General features: G+C 41.4%; 1 protein-coding gene across 1 annotated transcript in view; it reads left to right on the plus strand.

Moving 5' to 3' along the window:
• PIKFYVE (phosphoinositide kinase, FYVE finger containing) overlaps positions 1–23,395 on the plus strand; it is a 62,690-nt gene that overhangs the window by 33,792 nt on the left and 5,503 nt on the right. Inside the window, exons 15-36 of the mRNA XM_010282926.1 lie at positions 1,287–1,361; positions 2,027–2,134; positions 3,924–4,064; positions 4,742–4,868; positions 5,954–7,140; positions 8,574–8,674; positions 9,849–9,920; positions 11,536–11,707; positions 13,071–13,249; positions 13,738–13,851; positions 15,136–15,244; positions 15,357–15,511; positions 16,039–16,129; positions 17,114–17,174; positions 17,763–17,906; positions 18,077–18,197; positions 19,315–19,410; positions 20,070–20,150; positions 20,659–20,750; positions 21,371–21,535; positions 22,113–22,172; positions 22,628–22,804. Coding sequence (XP_010281228.1) covers positions 1,287–1,361; positions 2,027–2,134; positions 3,924–4,064; positions 4,742–4,868; positions 5,954–7,140; positions 8,574–8,674; positions 9,849–9,920; positions 11,536–11,707; positions 13,071–13,249; positions 13,738–13,851; positions 15,136–15,244; positions 15,357–15,511; positions 16,039–16,129; positions 17,114–17,174; positions 17,763–17,906; positions 18,077–18,197; positions 19,315–19,410; positions 20,070–20,150; positions 20,659–20,750; positions 21,371–21,535; positions 22,113–22,172; positions 22,628–22,804 — 3,628 coding nt within the window. The remainder of the gene's footprint in view (positions 1–1,286; positions 1,362–2,026; positions 2,135–3,923; positions 4,065–4,741; positions 4,869–5,953; positions 7,141–8,573; positions 8,675–9,848; positions 9,921–11,535; positions 11,708–13,070; positions 13,250–13,737; positions 13,852–15,135; positions 15,245–15,356; positions 15,512–16,038; positions 16,130–17,113; positions 17,175–17,762; positions 17,907–18,076; positions 18,198–19,314; positions 19,411–20,069; positions 20,151–20,658; positions 20,751–21,370; positions 21,536–22,112; positions 22,173–22,627; positions 22,805–23,395) is intronic.

Consider the following 23,395-nt stretch of genomic DNA (forward strand, 5'->3'; position numbering starts at 1 on the left):
TGCTGGCAGCACCCCTTGTTGGAAGAGAAGAGTCCCCTTCCCACTGCCCCTAGCATGTTCAGTGGTGTAATTGGCCAACATGGCCTTTGGATAAGGTGGGGTTCTAGAAGAAGTTGCACAGAAGGAACCTTGCGTCCTGTGAAAGGTACTTTAATGGCCTGGAGCTGACCTCTTCTTTCAGGCTGTAGGCTGTAGAAGGTAGGAAAGAGGAACACCTCTGTAATGACTTGCTTCCTTTTTTGGTTTCTGCTTGTTTTGTGCTTGGATTGGAGATGTACTGAATGCCGGTTAAGTAACTTGCAGGACTCTGTGTAGCAATCTGTTGCCCTGTAACTATCCATTATGGAGGATTGAACTCCTCCCATGCCAAGTACAATGACTTTCTTCAAGAGGAAAACTTAATTGTTATGGCATGGTGTATCCAGTTCTGCCAGATGGCCCAGTGTTGGCATTGTCGAACTGTAAGGCTGGAGTTGTGGCATGCAGAGTTTCTTCTGAGAGTCTGATGTGAAACTAACATCCAAGGAGCTAGTGTGACTGGGGATCAAAGGCTTGGGCTTATTTTTCTTTGGCAAAATTTGCCTCAGGAGGCCTGTTTTGTTTGGAAGCCATGTAAGTTAATGAGGAGAGCCTTATGGTTCTGGTGGTACCTCTGTGGCGTCTCTTCAGATGACATCGGTTGTTGCTGCCTCTCCTGAAACTCCAGTTGAAAGAGCAGATGTTCAGAGGTGGAAGTTCTTTGTAACCGTCTACTGCTTCTACGTGCTGATAACAGAAACGTCCTCTGAAACATGTTATTTAGAAACCTGTTTCATGTTGTTTATTACTCCTGTGATTGGTTGTGACTGTAGGCACACCAGTCAAGTATTTGATGTGTTCAAATAGTAAGTAGAGGTTTGTTTGATTCTCTTGTTTTTCTTTTTTCTTTTCCCTTCTCTCTTTCCTTTCCTTAAAACTCGTTTGTTGTTAGTGGAAGTGGCATGTGCAGAGGTATATGCTCCCCATGGCCTATAGAAGGTTAGGTTCCCTTATCTTCCAGAGTGTACCTGGTTTAACAAATAGCTATCTGTTGGTAGGAGTGTAGAGATCCTGGAACTTATTACTTGTTTTCATGTTGTCCTTAGTTTGCCAGGCTTTAAAGGAAAAGTGTTGTGTGTCCAGCAGGACTGTATCTGATCAAAGCTTGTACATAACCTACAATAGTTATTCTGTGTATTAGGTTTACTGCATTAGAAGTTACGGGAGCATATGACTATATGTTCTAAAAATGTTCTTTGCTTTATTAGATCCCTGGTGGAAAGAAATTTGACTCCATGGTGGTGAATGGATTTGTTTGCACTAAGAATGTTGCACACAAAAAGGTAATGCAGGCTTGATTAATCAAGCACTGGCTGTAGTGTATGCTGAGGAAACAAGTGTGCTGTGACTTCCTTGTTCTGTTGTGAAGCTTCTCTCGCCACTCAGGACGTTTGTGAGCTTTCTGTACTTTGAGACCCTAAACAAGAATGGCTTTTTAAAGCATTTCTTTTCCAAGCTCTCTTCTTTAAGCCTAGAGATTCTAGGAGGGGGAAGCTTTCCTCATGCATGTGTAGAAAAACATCCTTTCCACCCCTACCACCCCAGAAAGCATCTAATAATTACCACAAGTTTTAGCCAGAAAAAGGCATTTGGGGTTCTGACTTATGACAGTATAGTAAAGTGAGCCTTTAAATAAGGCAGGAGGTCAAGACAGAAGTGGTCTGGATGGAGGCTCCAAAGTGTACCAAGATTTTGGGGTTCCTGGAGGTGACTGTAGGAACCTCTAGCATTGCTCTATTACTGGATAGTAGCTGTGAAATTCCAACAACTGGGTGTGACATCTTCATAAGAAAGAAGAATGTCTAGTTGGGTGCGGGGGCAAATAGCTGAGACATATTTAGGGGAGGGGGCGAAAAAATCAGTCGTGGGAAGTCTGTTTCTTTCATGTGTGCTTTTTCCCTTCCAGGTGTTTGTATTTTTGTTTTTACTATTTTTGTGTCTTTCTTAGATGAACTCTTGCTTAAAAAATCCCAAAATTCTTCTGCTGAAGTGCTCAATTGAGTACCTCTATCGAGAAGAAACAAAGTTTACCTGCATAGACCCTATAGTACTTCAGGTGAGAGGATCCTTTTGTTCTTCATTAAAATTGCCTGAGGTTTAGTGATTAAAACAAAATGATGCGCATCTGATTTTTTTGCTCTTCAGTGTGTAACGTGGAGATGGGTGAGTGGGATTGCATAAGAAAGAAAAATTTCCTCTTCTAGCAGCTGGCTAAGAAAACAGCTGCAGTACATACAGTACAGTAGTCTTGTGCTGAGGATTTTTGTCCTCAAGTTACACATACTGAGAGCGATCTTATCCTCACAATTAAATGCAGCATTTTAGAAAACACTTTTTGTTTTTAATAATACATTGTATAAGGAACATATGGTTCAGAAGGTCTGAGCTAGATATGGTTTAGGTGCACAAAGAAATATTAGACAAGTTAGTGTAGGTGGGTGTTAGGTTGCACTCATATTATTTCTTGTCAGGCTTGAACAAATGGGGCAACAACCAACCTAATGGAGTGATGAATGAAAAAATGCCACTCTGGAACAGGTGCCCTGCCCCTGTGAGCAGGGAGGTGCCCTAAGTATGAAAACACTGAAACAGTTAGACCTCTTCTTTAACACACTGCATTCCTGTCTGAGAATTGGACTTCAGGTGTTTATCAGGTTACTTGTGACAAGGGTATTTGGTGCCATATTGAGCTTGGGCCATCATGTTTGTTTCGTATTTAACTATTTCCTTAGCACACATTTAAGACCACTCTGGTGATTAATAGACAGGATTACAGGTATGAAAGCTGTGGCAATAAAACTTGTCTCTACCTACTGAGTTGGTTTTCTAGTAAAAAAACTAGAGACCTGTCCTTTGTCTGAATGGAGTGGAAGTATCTACTATACTTTCTAAATATTTTTCTCTGAGCATTTCAGTGTCTGCTTCAGAATGTGATTGTAACTATTTGTGTATCTGCATTAAAGTCATATAGAACAGAAAATACTACAGAAATACTAGTTCAATTGAAAAAGGTTAGCTTCTAGCAAAAGCTTTATCTTTGCTATGCTGACATGAATGTTTGTGTTCTGAGGAGCTGGCAGACCGCTTTTGTGGTATCTTTCTCTTGCACAGATCTTTTAAAATGTGACAGATGTGAGCTGCAATAACAAAACTGAGAATACTGGGCTTGGGAAGCTGTATCCTCCCTCTAGCAGCGTAGGCCTTTAGTTCTGACAGAGTTGCAGCCCTGCTGCCTCTTTCTGTGCATGGTAATAAAAGGGGGCAGGGAGGGTAGTGAGATGAGGCCAGAAAGTGGGCATGGTTAGAAGAGCATTTTTGTTGTGCACAGAATTTGGGATCCCACTCCAGAAACACTGTCCCCAAGTACGGATTTAGGGACTGAGGCTCAGCGTATAGACTTGTAGAGGTATAGAGCACTGGCATACTCTTCATGAACGGAAGCATCTCGGAGTGCCAGCACTCTACGTTAGCATGTATCTGAAGGTGGAGAACACAGTATTGCAAACAGCTTTGGTTTCGGATGCTCTAATTCTAGCACCTTTTTCCATGTAAGGTGCATATATATGTATGTTTGGATTCTGCTGCAAGTCTTTTACTTCAGACTGTCATTGGACTATATCCTCATGTGCAATTAGTGCATATGACAAATTACTGATAAAGTAGATGTTGTGCTTTGGGGGTGGGGAAATGTGCACAATGGGCAACTGATGGTGCTTTCTGGATATCTGGTTTCCCTGTTTCATAGGAAAGGTCAGTATATAAATGAGAGAGAAAGTAATATTAAGCATTTAAGTGTTTTTTCAGATTTGCAGTAGTTAACTGCGCTACTTTGTTCCTGCCTGCAGGAAAGGGAGTTCTTGAAGAACTACGTACAACGGATAGTTGATGTCAGGCCTAATTTGGTCCTTGTTGAGAAGACTGTGTCCCGAATTGCCCAGGACATGCTCTTAGAGCATGGTATCACTCTGGTCATCAATGTCAAGCCGGTGAGCATTTCCTGTCAGAGTCAGACTGGGCCTTGTAATTGCTCCTTGTAGCAAGCTCCCTGGAAAAAGCAAATTGTCTTAATTTCTCCTCTAACCAAACCTGGACTATTTTTTAATGGTACTTCTCTTCCAAGAAGGCAAGACAGGCAAACCTAGAGAGTAACTCTTCCTCAGCTCTTCACAGCTATTCTGCTGTGTCCTTCCTTGGTAGGTCCTTGTACCCTGGCTTGGTTCTAGTTAACTCTGACTCTTATTTGTAGCAAATCCACATGGGTCCTTCGTGATCCCCAGAGAGCCTCTCTGTCCCCGTGAGGCAGGGTACAGACAGCCAAACAGAGAGTGGCTATGGGAGTTGGCTGAGCGCCTGATAGCCAGCACTATGCTGACTGTACTGTATCTCCTGGAACTTTTTTCCCTTGAACAGATCCAGGTATCTCCAAGGAAGGGCAAAATCTTACATCTCACCAGAAATATTTACCCAACTTCTTTTCTAAGGTTTTTGTATATTGTGGGTGTATGTTTGTGTGACTGAGTTTAACCCAGAGTTTACGTCTCAGTGAGAGGTTTCCTGGATCATGCTAGCATTTTTTTCCTTTTCCCTTTTTTTTAAGAGCAAGCTAAGGATGCTAGTGTCCTCTTTGTACTGTAGGTTCTTACCGTTCTTTCCATTTTTACAGCAAGTATTAGACCGGGTAAGTCGAATGACCCAGGGAGACTTAGTGATGTCAATGGATCAACTGTTGACCAAACCACGTTTGGGAACCTGTCATAAATTCTATATGCAAGTTTTTCAGTTGCCCAATGGTGAGTAAAGCTTGATATGTCTTAGCTTGTGTGTGTGAAAGGATAAATGCTTTGCTGCTCTTAACTAGATCTGAACTGTTGAGTGCCTTGTGTGATCAAGTATTATCCTTCCTACTCACTTTTCTTCTGTTACCCCTTGGAACTACAGTGAACTGGCTATGGACACAAAAGCATGATCTTACTAAGATGAGACACACTAGATTTTAATTAGGCTGGCTTCTTCCTTCCAGACTGTTTTTTCTCTTTCCGCCACGCTGGAGTTTTTCTAGTCCTACTTCCTGTTCAAAACAGGAAGGATTAATTTCAATGCAGGATCAGATATCTCAGGGCTTTGTCCGCCAGCTGTTCAAATTATTGCAGAATGGAGATTTCATAGCCTGTCTGGGCACCTGTTCAGTTGCTTAACCATCCTCAGCATAAACACTTTTTCTGCATAGAAGCAGAGAATCACAGAACAGCCAGAGTTGGAAGGGACCTCGAAAGATCATCTGGTCCAATCTTAACATATCCAACCAAAATTGGCCTTGTTTGCAATTTGTACACCTTTGATAAATTTGCTTCCTTTTTCTCTGTAACCTCTTTTAGGCAGTAGAAGTCTGCAAAGGAAGAAGGAAGAAATGCTGCTTGACAGGTCTCCAGTGGTGCTGGCATACATAAATGCTGTGGATGCAAATCTTTGTAGAGATGCAGTCTTTGCTCCCATTCTGGTCCTTAAATTGCACTCAAAATCTTGTAGGCTTTTGACTTGAAAGGATGAGTAAATGTGCCTGGGAGGGTAGTGGTTCTTTTGCTTCACTGCTGCAGTCTGCAGTGGTCTTAGAATATACTGTTTACTCCAGTGTGTTCCATGTGGCTTTATGATGACTTGTTTTACAAAACAGGAGAAGTTTTACAGCAAATGCTTGTTTTGCTGGCAAAAATAAGTTACTTCAGTACAGTGATGTGAATTTCTGTAGCTGGATTGTGCTACCACTGTTGCTTGCTCTTACTCTTTGTTACAGCCTCTTCAGTGTGGGAGACACCTAAGAGCAGGTTAACTGTAGTTGCCATCCTAACTCCTATGATTTGTTTTTTTTATCTTCTAGATCAGACAAAAACCCTGATGTTCTTTGAAGGGTGTCCCCAGCACCTGGGTTGCACTATTAAGTTGTGTGGTGCTGCGGAGTACGAGCTGGCCCGTGTGAAGGAGATCCTGATCTTCATGGTCTGTGTGGCTTATCATTCCCAGCTGGAAATCTCTTTCCTTATGGATGAGTTTGCCATGCCCCCTACTCTGACCAAAAATACCTCCTTTCACTCTCTAATTGAGGAGCCAGGAGATGAAAACGAGCAACAGAACCTCTTCAATGGCGAGGATTTCGGCACAACAGTCAGAGACATTGAATTATCCTGTGAAAAGCTGCCTGTAATCTCCGAGTCGGTTTCGTTTGATGAGGTCAGCTTGCTTGAACAAAGAGGTTTGTTTGAGAGAGGTGACCAAGAGAACAGCCAACTGGAAATGGCATCCTCAAAACAGCAAGAGCACCACAAAGTGGAGTCACCATTTCCAGTGTTCAACTCTGTACCTCCTGCAATACCTGAAACATCTCTGCTGCCCCTCCATGGCATGGACCAGCACTTTGTCACTCTGGATAGTCAGACACTAGAGCCTCTTCAACAGGCAGACGATCTGCAGGAATCTAAGAGTCAGATGAGAGTCTTCAGAGACCCTCTCCAGGATGATACTGGTTTATATGTCACAGAAGAGGTAACTTCTTCTGAGGATCGTCTTAAGACTTACTCTGCAGCATTTAAGCAGGAGTTGAAAGATGTCATTCTCTGTATTTCTCCTGTAATGACGTTTCGTGAACCATTTCTTTTGACTGAAAAAGGCATGAGGTGCCCTGCCCGGGAATACTTCCCTGAGCAAGTTTATTGGTCTCCTCTCCTCAATAAGGAATACAAAGAGTTGGAGAGCAGAAGGAAGAGGCAATTATTGCGGGATCTCTCTGGACTACAAGGGATGAATGGGAGTATCCAAGCCAAGGCTGTCCAAATCTTACCTTCTCATGAGTTGGTTAATACTAGAATAGCAGAACATCTAGGTGATAGCCAGAGCTTAGCCAGAATGTTGGCTGACTATCGGGCCAGGGGAGGGAGGATACTGCAGAAAAGCACAGATCCCTTTGCCCAAAGTAAGGATGTGTCTAGTGTTCATACTGGAAAAACTGGGTGCAGAATTGAAGAGGATGAGAAGGGACTGACTCAGAGTGAATCCTCATGGTCTCATAAGGTAAGGTTCAAAGCTATGTTACTGAAAACCCAGGTTACATCAGTTTCTCCTGGTAACACAGAAGGTGCAGTGTCTCATATTACATGTTAAACCAGAGTTGTGTGGGTTTTTTTGTGGTTTCTTAGCATTGTTTTTTGACTAGGTCAAAACTGCATTTTAGATTGCAGTGCTGGGCACTTAACGAAGTCAATATAACCAGGGATTGTGTGGATATAAGAAAGCAGAACAAGAGTCTGACTGCAAAATTTCCCTGAGAAGGGAAAAGGTTGTGAGACTTGACTTTCTAAGAAATGTACAAAGTCAGTCAAAAATCAGTGTATTACACTGATTGTTCAGCTCAGCTGTACATGACTGATTTCTGAAAATGAATACATGAAGGGGGAGCAAACTTAAAGAAGTATTTTCTAAAACTGAGCTTTCTTGCTGCTTGTATTGGTGATTTCTAAACGTGTAATATTTTCATCTTCAGAGGTCTTAATGTCATGGAAACAGCAGTAGGCTTTAATTACATCAAAGTATTTGACTATTTGTAAAAGTTTGGGTGATCTGAAGAAATGTGACTATCTCATAATGGGAGGGGGGGAAATCTTCTTTGAAAATTCAAAGCAAGGTTGTGTGTGCTTGTAATCAAAATATTTAAAGTTGTGGGAAACTGCCATGAAAGTAACTAACTTGTATCTGAGGAAAAGGATCTTGAGACTTTCTTGAACTGGAAGCTGTTCAGGAAAAAAGTCTATGAACAAGAGTAGCAGAACTGACCTCTTGAAATAGTCAAACATTTTGGTCCCTGAGCCAATTAGCCCCCAAGTTGATGAGCAGAAGTCACTTTTTAACTGGTCCTTCAGTGTAAATCTGTGTAGCTTCACAGGCCATGATCCTGTAAACTGTAGTCCTTGCTCTGGATCAGACAGGTTGATGCTGTTTTAAATTTATTTGGTGAAAAGTGTTTGGCAACTTCATAGTTCTGTAGGGTGTGGAAGGGGAATCCTCTCCATTCCAGCAGCAGCATGGTAAACCTCCTCACAGAGGGCAGAAAGTAGGAAGTCTTTCTATAGCCTGAATGAGTAATTGAGGTATATATATTGGCAGAGTTTTGACTCCAAGGTGTCCTAAACTGTACAGTGCTTTGGAGACTCCAGATGTCTCAGGGTTTTTGTTGTTTGGTTTCCCTTAGCTTTCTTTCCCCAGAAACACATGCGTGTGCATTGGTTTCATTATGCACATCAGTTTTGCTGTTCTAAAAATGGCAGTTAGCAGTTACACATGCTACAAGTCTGCCTGAAGTTCAGAGATAATGCAAGGTTAATCTGTACAAAAGGAGCAAGAAGAGATTCATCTGTAAATAAAACTACTGGAATAGAATTTTGTCATCAGGAGTTGTGTGTGGATAGAAGTGTCTGTAACCAGTAAATGAGTTGTTTTCTCTCTACCAGGTGGATTGCTTGAGTCCAGTAAACCATCAGAGGCTCTGTGTTCTCTTCAGTAGCTCTTCTGCTCAGTCCAGCAATGCTCCAAGTGCCTGTGTTAGCCCCTGGTATGAAAACTACTCCTCTACAGCTTGTATAGTTGCTATCTTTTTTCTCGAAGTCAAGGTCAATGCTCACCTCATAGTGGTATTTCTTTGAGGACTCCTTGGTAGGTTGTGCCCATCCTGTAACAGGAACTGTTGCTGAAAGAATTTTGTCTTGCTTGGTCAGGTGGATCCAGAGCTGTATCCGATAGCTTTTGTAGTCCCCAAGGCATGAGTGAGAAAACCCAGCCTAAAACTGACTGCTTTAGTTGGACCTTTCACTGCAGAGGAATGTGTGAGGAGGGCACTGCATACAGTCTTGTGGGGAAAAGTTAGTGTATATAGACACAGAATGCCCAAGCCTGAAAACAAGCCTTGAGGGAGACTGAGTACTTCTAGACTGTATTATCTGAGAGTGGCATTTGAATATATTGTTAATGCCACTGACTACAATATGAGAAAGGTAAGAGCTTTAACTGTATTTTCAGCTTAGGGAGATGTACTTTGTTAATTGTGTGCAACTTATGACACATGTTTAGTTCTCCTAAACAGGACAGGTGGTGGTGTTTCATCATGTAGCTCAGGTGAGAACATGGAGATGGTTATCTTACAGGGAAAGGTCTAGAGTTCCTGTAAAAGCTTAGGAATGAACCAAAGAAGGTGGTGATAAGCTCACTAAAGAGCAACAATACGAGGATGTAAATTACTGATATTGGAGAGGTCTGAATTGTGACACTTAAACTGATACTTACACATTTTAAGTGGCTTGGTCCCCCTCAGGTTCTGAAAATCAAAAATTGCTATTAAATCTTCTAGAAGAATGAGGTTTTCTTAAGGCTTTTTTAATCTTCTGGATGTGCCCTTTTTGAAACTGTTTAAATGTTAATGTTTTGAGGCTTCAAGCTGTCTAGACCTCTGTGCCTAGGTATTCTTGAACATGATCTTCAAAAGTGTGGTCGAATTGTATTCAACTTTTAAATATCAAGTTTAAAGTTGTTCTAGTAGGACTCTGATCTCATTATTAGCAAACTTCACAGTAGGGATCTAGGAAGGGTAGTTAAGAGAGGAAAAAAAGCCTTTGAAGGTATACAAGGCTTAAAACAATCCAGGAGTGGGTGCAGATCTGTGCACCTGAAGGCCATTGCACAGCTAACAGTGGCAGCATCCACACTCTAAAGCTCTTCTTTGTCTGCTTTAGGATTGTGACCATGGAGTTCTATGGGAAAAATGACCTGACCCTAGGGATTTTTCTGGAGCGCTACTGTTTCAGGTGAGGAGGAACTTGATCTAAATCTCACTTTAAAAAAACAAAAGCTTTTGGTACCTCTGAAGTTGACCTGCCACCCTCTTCATAGACGCTACTTCCTGTGCACTTAGAGTAGCATGCAAGTCTGCAGAGCTGGTTGTGTCATAATAAAGCTTACCACTTAAATCTGTTGCTCCCTTTGCTTTATTAACGTGCTGTAGTGAAACAGGAATTGGATTCAAGAATTCACTTACTCATGCTCACTGCTTACAAGCAAATACATCCACTGCTTTCCCACTTCAGCCCTGTCCCTCTTATTTCTTTTAATGAGGAAGTGGAACAGATTACGAAACAAGACTGACAAGTTCGTAAAGACAAATGTCTTCACTTAGCACTTTCTTGTAGAGATTAGGGCTCTAAGGGCCTGTTTAAGACTCTGAGCATGTATTCCAAATTTTTTTTTTTTCCCAAGACAAGCAACTGAACTGATCACAATTTTCTGATGTTCCTATTTGAACTTTCATATGCGTTCTGGGAAAAAAAATCCTACTCCTTTAGTGTTACGTGAATTTCTCAGTGTAAGGCTTTGTCATATCTGCAAGGTGGCTAATGTAAATGGTCCAGAACACTTTTAGCCCTGGCAAAGTACTGTGTAATTCATTTAATCTGACAGAGGTGCAAGTTGTTATGTTTCAGTAATAATCAGTACTGCCAGAACCCCATACAGAGTCTGAGCAGGCTGTGAAGCTGGATAGGTAGCCTGTGGCTCCTCAAAAGATGAGATTACTTTCTTCTCTCCATTGGCCACTTGCAGTAGCAAAATGCTGTTAATGTTCAGCTTTCTCTGGAGGAACAAGTATTCCTCCTTGTGCTGATCAATGAGGAGGAGGAGCTTAGCAGCCCAGTTAAGTTCTTGTTTCTCTCTGGTGACTAGCTAATGTGTGCTAAAATGCGTGCTACTCAATCTCCATAGTTTCAGTAATTAAAATTCTTCTTTTTTTTTCTCTCCGTATGAGCAAGGAGGATCTGAGTTTTTTTAGGCTTTTTCTGTTTTTGCAGAATTTCGTATTTCACTTTGGTACTTTTATTTTATTTTTGATGTCAGTCTCTCTTCCCTGACTTAAAAGAAATCATCCAAAGAAAGGTCACATTTTTTTTCTGTTCAATGAGGTTATATGATACTATTTTGCTCACCTCTTCCTTCAGGAGCCAAACCGTTACCATTTTGAAGGCTCTTTGGCACATCTTTGTCTTCAGTAGCCTTTGCTTTGGTACACTGCCAAAATGGTCTTCTAATTTGGTGCCAGGCACTTCCAGGTGCTTGATCTGTCTTTTGCAGACTGAATGGAGTATGTTGGTAGAAAGTGATTCATTGTAAAAAGATTGTGATAGTAACCGGTATCCAGTCACTGCTTTTGGGACCTATAGAGCCATTGCTGGCAAGGGAGCTTCTCTACATGCTATTTCTAAATGAGTACAATTCATTCTGCAGAAACAGCCTTCTCTAATAGCTTAGGAAACTTTTACAGTAGAGATAAATAGTTCAGTGATATTAAAAGGCATATTAGGTATGTTGCATCAATTCTTCAGCAGTGCCTAGCAATGGTGATTCATAAGTGTTTCCATTTCTCTTTATAAGGCCTTCCTACCAATGCCCCAGCATGTTCTGTGAAACACCAATGGTGCACCACATTCGTCGCTTTGTTCATGGGCAAGGCTGTGTGCAAATTGTGTTAAAGGAGCTGGACTCCCCGGTCCCTGGCTACCAGCACACGATTCTTACTTACTCCTGGTGTAGACTGTGCAAACAGGTAAGGATGTGGATTTACGAATTGTTGCTATTCCAATTTAGTATTCCTGTTGTGACTGACCTAGTACGGAAAGGCAGCATTTTTGAGAAAGTGCTCACCCCTGCCTGGAGCTATGGCTGAACTAGCACAAAACATGTTATTGATACAGATCTTCTCATGTATCTATGAATTTCTCGTGTAGAATTGGGGCTGTTGAGGGTGAAACATCTTGTGTGAGGTAGCCCTGTTGGAAAGTGTCAAAGCTGGCTCTGAGAGGATAGATTTAAGTGAAGTTGATATATTGCTGGAAACTAATTTCTGGAAAAAATGGAGTTGCCGTCTTAGAGGTGAGGACTGTGGTTCCCTTCCCTGCAGTGAATTAGTACGAGCATCAAAAGAATCTACATATGTATGGGGAAGTGTAGACACTGAGACCTACTGGCTTAGTAATTGGCTAAAACCACTTCATATTCTTTGATCTGCTATGGACTGGACAATCTGCATTATGTCAACGTCATGTCTGGAATTCCTTTAGTAGTCATTAGAAAGTAAGTAAAATCTTCATTAGAGGAATGATGAAATGCTTTAAAAAACGCAAGATAGGAATATTGTGTATTATCTGAAACTTGTTCTGTAACTTAGCTAAGAAAACATTACCAGTTGGCTACTCATTTCTAGCTAAACAGTGCAAAACTTAAGAGCCTACAAAGACACGAGAATAAAACTTAATTAAAAAAAGATTCATGCAGTGCCTGAAACGCTGAACATGTCAATTAGCCATATGGATGACTCAATTCACCTACTTATACTGGCTTAAACATGGGTGTTGGATTTAAAGATACCTGGAGGAAGTTAATGTAACTAGTGAAGGCAAGCCCTATGCTGCTGTGTATACACCTGTTCTATAACCTTTTATTTCTGTGTGCTCACGTAAACATTAATAAGTTTGTGGCTATGAAGTATGCATAAAGCAGTGGCTACTCTAAGCTTACAAGCACTGCTGAAGTCGAAATACACTGCAGAGCAATACCACTGTATTTGTAGCTGAAGATCACCAAGAAAAAAGTACATGATGAAACCACTGCTGCTGACTGGGTTGCTGGAAATTGTCTCTGTGCAAAGAAATAACATCCCAGATATAAGCTTCCATCAAAGATATGTTTGCAGTCCCCCAACTTTGCATCTGTCATCATCAACTAGCAGCTGTTGTCCACCCGATTTATTGTAACTATGTGTTAGCCTTAGCTTTGAGTAAATGCTATCTTTGTTGTTGTTTCAGGGTCATGGTTTCTGGTACTAGAAATACTAGATTGCTATCTAGGTTAGCCTGTCCTTAATCTTGGTTGAAGGATGAAATTAAGACACTTGGCTTTCAATTTTCCAGGTGACACCAGTTGTTCCCCTTTCCAATGATTCTTGGTCTATGTCTTTTGCAAAATACCTTGAGCTGAGATTCTATGGGCACCAGTACACTCGAAGGGCCAATGCAGAGCCTTGTGGTCATTCCATTCACCATGACTATCACCAGTATTTTTCCTATAATCAGATGGTGGCATCTTTCAGGTGAGGTCCACTGCTAAAAACTTCCTTCTCTCTCTGTAGTACTATGCGAAGCATATAGCTCTTGTAAGGAAGGATTCATCAGGTCTGTCCTTCACTTTGAGTACAGCATGGGATAGCAAAAGGACAGTAAAACCACAAGTGCAGGATTGTGTGCTGGCTTGCAGAGGGCATGGTGGGTGCCATCACTGTGCTGGATGGGGTGGGCAGTGTTCCTAAGAATGGATGGCTCCAGTTCATGATACAGTAGGGGAACATTATTCCCTGTCTAATCTCAAAAACTTTTGGAATTTGTTTTTGGAACATGACCTGTGGTTTTAATTTTTGCATACAAGATAAAGGAACAGGGTGTTACTGCTACTAAAAGTAACTAAAGCCTGGGACACATTGACAGTGACCCCCTTCATAGAAGGGCCGCAAACCGCAATGTGGTGTAGAATTAGTACTATGTGGGGAGAGTCTTGTTAACAGCTGTCGTATTGCTTTCTCAGCTACTCTCCAATCCGTCTGCTTGAAGTGTGTGTCCCACTCCCCAAAATATACATCAAAAGGCAGGCTCCGTCAAAGGTTACTATTTTGCAGGATCTGAAGGATTTCTCTCAAAAGTAAGCTTTGTTTTTAATGCCTTCCTCACCTTATTTGTATTTTAGACTTTTATTAACAGAACAGAAAACTATTTTTTTCTAGTATAGATAAGACTTGCTAAATATTCATTATTTAATAGAAAAGTAATGTTTTTAAACACATTTATATGTGCATATACCTCTAACGGAGGGTGGTATTGGAATCTTCTTTATTACCTTTACCTGCTCTCTCTGTACTAATCCCTTGCCTTTTCATGTGGTGGTAATTCAGCTTAAACACAGCCAGTAGATATGAAGAGTATTCTCTTCTCCATCACTGAATGTTGCACTGGTAGTAGAGTGATACAGCATGTTTCTGAACGATGTTGCCAAATAGCCACTGCAAGGTTGACCATCAGCTGGTGTCTGAAATGTCACCTTTTCTTACAAAATGCCTTCTCAAGCACAGCTGAAGTATTTCTAATTTCTCCCGCTAATACTAAAAATGGAACAGAGGAGGTGGTCCTAGGAGGCTTAATGTGAAAATTGCAGGTAACACTTTGTACCCTTACCCCAACATTCCTTTTTGGAAGATCTGTCCAAGATTAAATTCTGCCTTCAGCCCACAAAAACTGCAAAGGCATTGCTCAAACCTATTGTCCAAACAAAACTGTTTTCATTATATTGGTCATGTGGCAGCTAAGCCACATTGCCTTTGTTAGCTATTGAATATAGTAACAGCAGACAGTCTGGTACCTTCTTGCAGTCTAAGGTAAACTACTGTGAGCCTAGACACCTTCTAAATGTAGGAACAAAAAAGTGGGAGACAGGTATGATAGAAACTGTATTAAATCCAGCCTAACTGCTGTTCTGCCTGGTGGCAGCATTCCTGGATGGCTGATGTCTCTGTGACTGCCTGACTTCAGAACCTGTGAAGCTTTGTTTAGAGCTGAAATAGTTACTCACTCTCTCTGAGCCCTTCTGGTGGAGGTGTAGCTTGCAGTCCCAGATTCTTCCCAGGCACAAATGACACAACAGTTCCCCTCTGCTAATAACGTGTTTGTGACCTTTGTATTGCTCTCTGACAACTTCCCCTGCTAAGAATAAGTTGTGAAGAGAAGCGTCGGTGTGTGTAACTTCTGGGTTTCTGCTATGCTAATGAATTTTTTCCAACTTTCCCTGTAAATTCAGTGGAACAGCCTACTGTGCAGACAACTGTCTTTTGTATTCTTAAATGCTAACATTAAACTTGTTCAGACTTTTATTAAAGAATGTTGAAGATGTTCTAAGTAGTCACAGCTTAACTCTTTGCATCCCTGTTCGCAGGGTGTCACAAGTGTATCTTGCTGTTGATGATCGTCTTGCTTCTCTGAAAACGGATACTTTCAGCAAAACGAGAGAAGAGAAGATGGAAGACCTCTTTGCCCAAAAGGAGGTAATGGACTATTTCTGCATCAGCAGACCCCAGGCTGCAAAGTGTGTGGAGAAGCCAATCAGCTCTAGTGTCATCTCTGGTCACAGAATCCTGACAGTTTTTCTTTTGACAGATGGAAGAGGGGGAGTTTCGAAACTGGACTGAGAAAATCCAAGCAAGGCTGCTTTCATCATCATTAGACACACCTCAACAGCTGCAATCTGTTTTTGAGTCTCTGATAGCTAAAAAGCAAGGACTTTGTGAGACGCTGCAAGCCTGGAATAATAGGTAAGAGGACACATGTTGGAATCATGAACAACACTGTTACTGTGTTGATTATAGAAAGGAAGAGGTTCTTTTGTACTTTCTCTCCCTGTAGTGCTGTTGCTATATAGAGTGTCTTATGGTAGCTTGTCATGAATGTCCGCTACTGGTTAAGACCACAGAGCTGGTTGATTGGAGTAGAAAATCATCTGAGGCCAGATAATAGTATTATGCTGTAGAGGCCAGCTTGCATCTGAGAGGAGAGAGTGTCATTTGAATAAAGGTGGAAGTAGGGAGCATAGGAAAGCAATTAATTGAGTGAAATTGTCTCAGAGGTGAAGAAAATGTTCTGGTTTTGGCCATTTGAAACATAACCTTGGCATGTGTTAGCAACCATCTGAGTTTGCACTCAGGACGTGTGAAGGTATGCTTGGCTGTATTCTAGTATGGAGAAACTCTGTAACCTGTGCCTTTAACACTTAATACCTGTAACCTATCTTTTGATTATTTTTTCTTTTTTGTGTGTGTGTTTTGTTTGTTTGCTTTTTAAGATTGCAGGATCTCTTTCAACAAGAGAAAGGGAGAAAACGCCCGTCAGTACCACCCAGCCCTGGGAGACTGAGGCAAGGTGAAGAAAGCAAGGTATGAGCAGCAGGCTAGAAGCTACCTTTTTTTTTTTTTTTTGCTTCCTCCTGGGGCAACACAGTAGTCTTAAGACTGGCTTCAGTTCCCTTAGTAAACTTGTTTTACTGCATCACGTAGTTTTCAGCTGTAAAAGCTTGAATTGCATCTTTTCCTAAAGATGTGGACTGAGAGCCATATTACTCATAAGAAGACTAAGTATGAACAAGATTTGATTATTTTCTGTGGTGTTTGTGTAGTGTTAATTTGAATACTGACAGTGGAGAGCTGCGGTTATTGTCAGGTGTATGCCTAGACAGGAAGGAAGTCACCTCATTAGACCCTAGGTTGTTGCCCTTGCAAAAAAGAAACGGCAAAATTTATCAGGAAAAGTAGAGCAAAGAACACAGTAAGAACCGTTAATGAATTTGCAGGTTCCTATCTGTTCTGTGATGTATCCTGTATGAACTGGCTGAGGGGATGTATGAATGATTTTGGACTGCAGCCTCAAGAGCTCTGTCTAAGGGTACAGTTGCCAGCATGAACAACCACCCTTTGGGGAGCTGGTACTCTCAGAAAATGTCCGGACTGCAAGGCAGTACGATACAAGCATCATACAGAGAGGCTGAACTCCCCATATTTCTAACATTAGCAAGGTGCGCTAAGAAACCCCATGAGACCCTGGATTTACTCTGCTGCATGCATATGTGTCCTTTCCACTTAAAACACATTAGATGCTAAAATGCACTTAACCTTCATCTAGCAACGAGTAGGTTTATACAGACAAAGAGTGTAGTCTTTAAAATGGCATATAGAGATGATAGCAGTCATAAGCATCTTGTGAAGTTGGGTTGCTGTTGCCTTGGTTTTTTTCATGTGGTGGCAGATACAGTGGCAGTGCAGTGGGTGGGAGTGTTCTGTTGTGGTACATCTGCTTTTGCAAGTGTTCCACAGAGGAAGGGATACAGCTTGGCATCAACATTGGTGTTTTGTTGTTCTGCCTAGATCAGTAGCATGGATGCTTCCCCACGCAATGCTTCTCCAGCACTGCAAAATGGAGAGAAAGGTCTGTTTGTTTATTCATTTTTCTTAAGCTACCAAAAGAAGCTTGCTGTAACCCTTTCCCTGACGTAACATGGGAGCCTGTATCAAATTTGATAGAGAGACAGTGAATCCCCATTGTATCAGATGGGAATAAGACTATTTTTAGCTTACTATTATAAAAACCAAAGTCTGCTTCTAATATGAAGCTGAATTACTAATGACACTAAATTGGCTGGCAAGTGTTTTCCTTTGAACTTGAGTTTAAAAACTTTCAGAGGCTTTCTAAATAACTGAATAACTACATGGAATTTGGGAAATGCCTCTTGACTCTTCCATGAAGTGGTTATGGGTGCTGAGACCTCTTACCTGTAAGGCATACTGAGAGTTTGTGGGAACTAAAGGTAATGGGTATAAGCCTACGCAGCTTCTGGAGGTTATATGCTACAGTGATCAGCTTGCCCATTCCTTTGCTCTGGGTGGCCTCGCCTGCTTTCCACGTAAAAACTTCTTGAAAGTAGACCCTGGTGGTAGCTTGGCCTGGGAGCAAGCATCACTTCTGACAGCCATGTAAAATGCTCTCTTCTGTCCTTAACTGTCCTTGTATTCTCAGAGGATCGTTTCCTGACTACTTTATCAAGTCAGAGCTCCACAGGGTCCACGCATCTTCAGCTGCCCACCCCTCCAGAGGTTGTGTCAGAGCATGTGACTGGTGCCAACACACTGTCTGAACAGGATACAACAAGCAGCTCAGAAGGTATATTTCAGTTGTGGTCTTGTATTCTCTCTCTTGCTTCTCTGTGGCAAGTGTATGAAATCTGATTAGGAAATGGCAAATCTGTTAACTCTGTGGTCTGCAACCTTCCTTCTGAATTTACAGCCTGAAGTTTGATATCGTGATGCAGACTTAACTTATCTCTGTTCCAGATGTGTTTGATGGACACTCACTGGGATCTACAGACAGCCAAGTGAAGGAGAAGTCTACTATGAAAGCTATTTTGGCTAACTTTTTGCCTGGAAACAACTATAACCCCATTCCATTTCCCTTGTAAGTACTGTATAATACATATGATGCACAAAATTAGCAGCCTGGTTAAGTTGCAAACAGAGCTGCGCATGCTTCCTTTGCTCAGTATATAATTTAAATTATCACTTGGGTTTGCCTCTGAATAAGCTATAGAATTTCTTCAAGGCAAAAAGTTTTCAGTGTTCCTCCTAGGTGTTTGTAGGTTACCCGCTTTTCTTATTAATGATCCACCCTTGTGCATATACATTATCAGTTTCTCTTCCTCCTATCAGGCATACCTCCTCAGAACTCTTGTGGGAGGGGAAGGGGTGGGAGGAAGGTGCCTTCTAACTTCACTGCTGCAGGGAGGGAGCAGAAATGTCCTTCCTTAGCAAAGACTTACTAAAGCTACATGCCTGCCTCTTGTTTTTGCTTCCAGACCTCTTCTAAGGGTTGGACTCAAATTGGCGTTGTCTGGGTGTAGGTCAGGTTCAATGGCTACTGCATGTGCCCTCAAGTCCCCCTCTCATGTGAAAATGGGCAGGCTGGAAAGTCTTTCAATTACTTGGTCTGCGTGCTTTGTAGTGTTTCTTGTCTGACACGAGCCTAATGTTTGGCAGCCTGAGTTTAACCTTTGAGTCCTACCCCCATGGTAGTAGTGGAGGCCGTGGGCTAATGAGGTAAAAGCTAAATGAATGCACCCTACAGATAAGTAAAAGAAAATTTTACAGAAACCCAGGAGGCTTTTGGGAATTTGCTGTGCTAAACTGCTTGTTCATAAAAGACTCCAGGTTTGTTCCGTAACTTCACTCTGCAGGCTATGCTGCAGGACAGTCAAAACAAACTCGGGCAGGTTTTGGTGCCATTAGAAACAGTGGCTGCTAAACAGAAATAGACTCTCACTTTAACTTGGAGCTGGTCTTCTGATATGAGCAGCTTGCTTGAAGTGTTGATTGTCCTAACATGTTATCATTGAGATTTAACCACATAGCTATGGATGTGTCAGAAACTGATCTGGGGAGCTTTGGTTCCATGCTGAGACTTGCAGCTTGTGCCTGGGAGTGCAGTGATGAGATCTGGGTTTTGACCAAAACTTAACTTTTTCTTTCCACAAACTTTTATGATTTACTAACATTCTCCCTATATTGTTTTCATTTAGTGACCCGGATAAGCACTACCTAATGTATGAGCATGAACGTGTACCTATTGCAGTCTGTGAGAAAGAACCAAGCTCCATCATAGCTTTTGCTCTCAGGTACTGGTGTGATTTTGCTGTTCATCTGACACATTATGTACTTTTGCAGCTTTTTATTATTTTAGGAATATTTAAATCCTAACAGTAGGGAACAAGCATGACAGAATTTCTTCACTTAGCTGTGTTGAGAGTTTCTGCCAGAGCTGAAGTTCTCTCTTTTTACTACTGAGATATGGAAAGTAGGTTTTCCAACTTGCAACTGGATTTTGGGCTTTTCTTGCTGAACTCTAGTACACAAAAATGAATTAGTTGTCTAGTGTTCCCTGTAATGTGATGTTGCTAGAGACAGAACTGCAACTAAATTTTGCTCAGCGCTCCACTCTGGAGGAAATACAACTGAGCTAGGGATCAACAGTTCGGTATTCATATTGCAGTCTGTCCCTTGCCTACCTTCGGTTGTGGCAGCTCTTGCTACTACTCAGGTCTCCAAACCAGTTGCTTCAATAAATCTTGGAGTTTGTGTGTGACAAGGCAGCAGACTTTTAAAGAAGTGCATTCTTAAATTGTGGAAGAGGGAGAAACGCAGGTGTGTTTCTTTTTTTCCTGCAGTATGATCTAGAGCAGATTCTCTTCTAAGCGAACTAAGTTCTAATTGTAAGAAAAAATAGAGAGGTTTTTCTACCGTGGGTTTATTTTTTTTTTTTTCCTTTCCCCTTCAGTTGCAAAGAGTACAGAAATGCCCTGGATGAGTTGTCCAAAGCATCTCTGAAGAACAGTTCTGAAGAAGGACTACAGTCTTGGTACAACCAACAGGTTACATGCAGGGACTACAGTACACAGAGCGAAGGCACAATGATTGTAGTGAATAAGGCAAAACTAGGATGGGGAAGGACCCTCAAAATATGCCTCTGTTAGGGTCTCTGCATTCTGATGGAATCTGACACATTCTATGTAACCAACACATAGTTGCAGTACCTGAGTTTCCATTTCATGTCAGGGACTGTGCTGGCTCCATCAATGGATGCCTTGAGTGTGTGTATTACTAGGTGGTGATTACTGGGCCAGCTTACCTTTCCTGTGGTGATGTATGGAACTGTTGCTATGGAGCCCTGAGAGGTTTTTCTCAGGGAGGTGGAGGATGACGACTTTGGAGAGTCCTACACCACTACAACTTTAAACTCTGTCCTCTTCCCTTAGTAGTAGTTAGTGCTAGGAATGAAGGAGAAATAAATGCACAGGAGTAAAGCAATAATGTCTTGGGTAGCAGTATTTGTTGGGCTTATGACATTTTTTTCTTTCTCATTTCAGCATGTCAGACAGTAAACCAAAGAGCAGTAGCCCTGTCCGCCTGCCTGAGGCTAACATGGGTCCTTCAAATCGCAGTGCAGAACAAGAACAGCGTAAGACCATTTTGCAAAACCATATGCTTTGCCTCAGACTTGAGTCCACTTAACCTGGGTTCTAGCTCTTGTGAAAGTTAAGTTAGAACAAAGAAATTGTGGCTAGTCTTAGAGTTGACTTGATGTAGAACATTGGAAGGGGGGGTGTATTTGTTTTTTGAAGTCTGTGCCCATGGTGGCTTTCTCTGATTCTTAGGAGATCAGACTATCATTCTCTGATTAAATATAATGTAGTAGACCTTGGGTTGTTCTTGAGTCTAGCTTGTTCAGTGGGGTATAATGCCCATAATATGTTCTGATCTCTTTTGGCACTGCCTTCTTTAACATAGTAGGATCCTCACTTCTCCATTTCAAAGTAATTTAATTGTCATCTTTTTTTAAAGATGCTTGCACTTGGTCTGTGTTTTCAAATGACTCAGCACTCCAGAATGCTACTCAGAACACTAAAGTCAGCTAACCTGATGGATATTGATTGCCTGAAGAATAGCAAATGAGTTACAGTTGAATGACATGATTCCTGCAGTTAGAACAATGAATGGACAATGCTCGTATGAGTCATGCTTTTATCAAACTACCTGTGGAAATGCCAACGCCAACTTCTTTATTCCTTTTCACTGTAGCAAAGAAACCATCTGGTGTTTTATCTTTCTTCCGTGGCACGGGAGGGAAGAGCCCGGACCTGTCTTCCCAGAAGAAAGAGACCTTACGTGGTGCTGACAGTGCCTACTACCAGGTTGGACAGATGGGCAAAGAGGGAGCAGAAAACCAAGGAGCAGAGCCTCAAGGTACAAGACTGTTGAATCAATCTTCTGTCTTGGACTCTTATTTCTCCCAAACCTCAATCATACTAGTAAGACCCAGAGTGCATGCCTGCTCATACCTTTTCAGCAGTCCAAGATTACTCAACATGCATTGAAAACGAATGATTTGAGCATCAAATGTAGGTTTCTCCTAAAGTCATTGCTTTGCTTTAAGAGAAGGGCAATAGGGTCTTTCAAACCCTGCCAACTATAGGGACATTTAGTAGTCTGGGCTTGAATGCCTTTGAATTGAGTTGACTATAATAAGTCTCTTTTCCTCGCTTCCTATTTAACTTTCATTGTTTCAGCTCATGGAAAATGAATGAAGAGAAAACAAAGAGGAAGCTTGTACTTATGTTGCCTGTGAACAGTACTGCCCTTCTAGCATACATATTATATCATACAATTATAGCTGTATCTCGAATTCCCTATGTATAGTTCCCTCTGTATTCTTGAAAAAAGAAAATATTTTTCTTCTAATGTGAGTTTAGTGAGAAAGCCATCTAAGATACTACTTGTAATAGAAATGAACAACCCTGACTGGTCCCTTTTATGCCTTTAGATGACATAGATGGAGGAGATGGACAGAAGAAACAGCTGGTGAATCCCCATGTGGAACTCCGTGAGTAGCTGTAAATAATAAATTGAAGTCCTAGCTGACAAACTCCTTTCTTCGTGCAAACGTAATGGAAATCTTCAAGTTAATAATTATTTTTTCTTAGTTTTTCCTTCCTGCCCAATACAAACCAAGAACAAGAGCAATGCAATTTTTGCTTAACATAATCAATCTCTCCATTGCAAAAATACCCCATAAAACTTTTTTTTTAAATTGATCTTTTGTCTGGGCACTTTCCTATGGTATATACTGTGAGCTCCCAGCTAAAAGGGGTTGACTTTCCTGTAAGTTTTCAATTTAAATCCTATTGGTTTCAGCTTCCCAAGTACAGTAGGCGTGAGTGAGGTATGTTTAGCACAATAATATTCTTCCAGATATTAGTAAAATCTTTAAGTGTCACCTCAGGTAGTCAGTGAGTATTGCATGCTGTTAAGAAGACCTTTTTTTTTTTTTTTGTGCAGAGTTTTCAGATGCGAATGCCAAGTTCTACTGCCGGATTTATTATGCTGGCGAGTTTCACAAGATGCGTGAAGTGATACTGGGGAGTAGTGAAGAGGACTTCATCCGATCCCTCTCTCACTCTATGCCCTGGCAGGCACGAGGTGGCAAGTCTGGGGCTGCGTTCTATGTGACTGAGGGTAAATGCAGCTTCTTCCTTCATACTTAAGAGGGTATTATTTGGGGATGGTGGTGGTTAGTGTGTCGTTCAATCTCTGATTATCCCTAGCCAGAGGGTTGCTGACTCTGAAGTGGCCACTTGGAATGGAAAGTTAAATGGATTGTTCTGGGGTCTTCAATATCAGATTATTTGTCTCTTTGCATGGAGAACAAAATGTAGTTCTGTTTTTCAGTAGTAGCAGCTAGGGAGGCCAGTTGAGCAGAGGGTTGTGCTCTCTTAGGCAGGCTTCAGAAAACAAAAACTTGAGTATAATTCAAGGAAAACTGGTTATTAAAGACACAGTGTTTCTTATAATCCCATATGCTATAGTTGATTTATAGGAAAGGTGTTGTTTTAACTGCAGCTGATTCTAGGCCCCTACTTAAAACAAGTCTTGAATGGCAGGGTCTGTAGGCTGTTTCTCTTGTCTGTATAAGAAGCCCATATAGCTGAGGTAAATTTAACTTAGGCAGTCTAAGTTACTCACTGATTTGCTAGAAAGCTGAAATTCAGAAAGGCTTAAATTCTGAAATTCAGAATATATGAAGTAAAAAAATTCCTAGAAATGAGT

The sequence above is a fragment of the Phaethon lepturus genome, unplaced genomic scaffold (assembly GCF_000687285.1).
Source record: "Phaethon lepturus isolate BGI_N335 unplaced genomic scaffold, ASM68728v1 scaffold25492, whole genome shotgun sequence".
Taxonomy (NCBI): Eukaryota; Metazoa; Chordata; class Aves; order Phaethontiformes; family Phaethontidae; genus Phaethon; species Phaethon lepturus.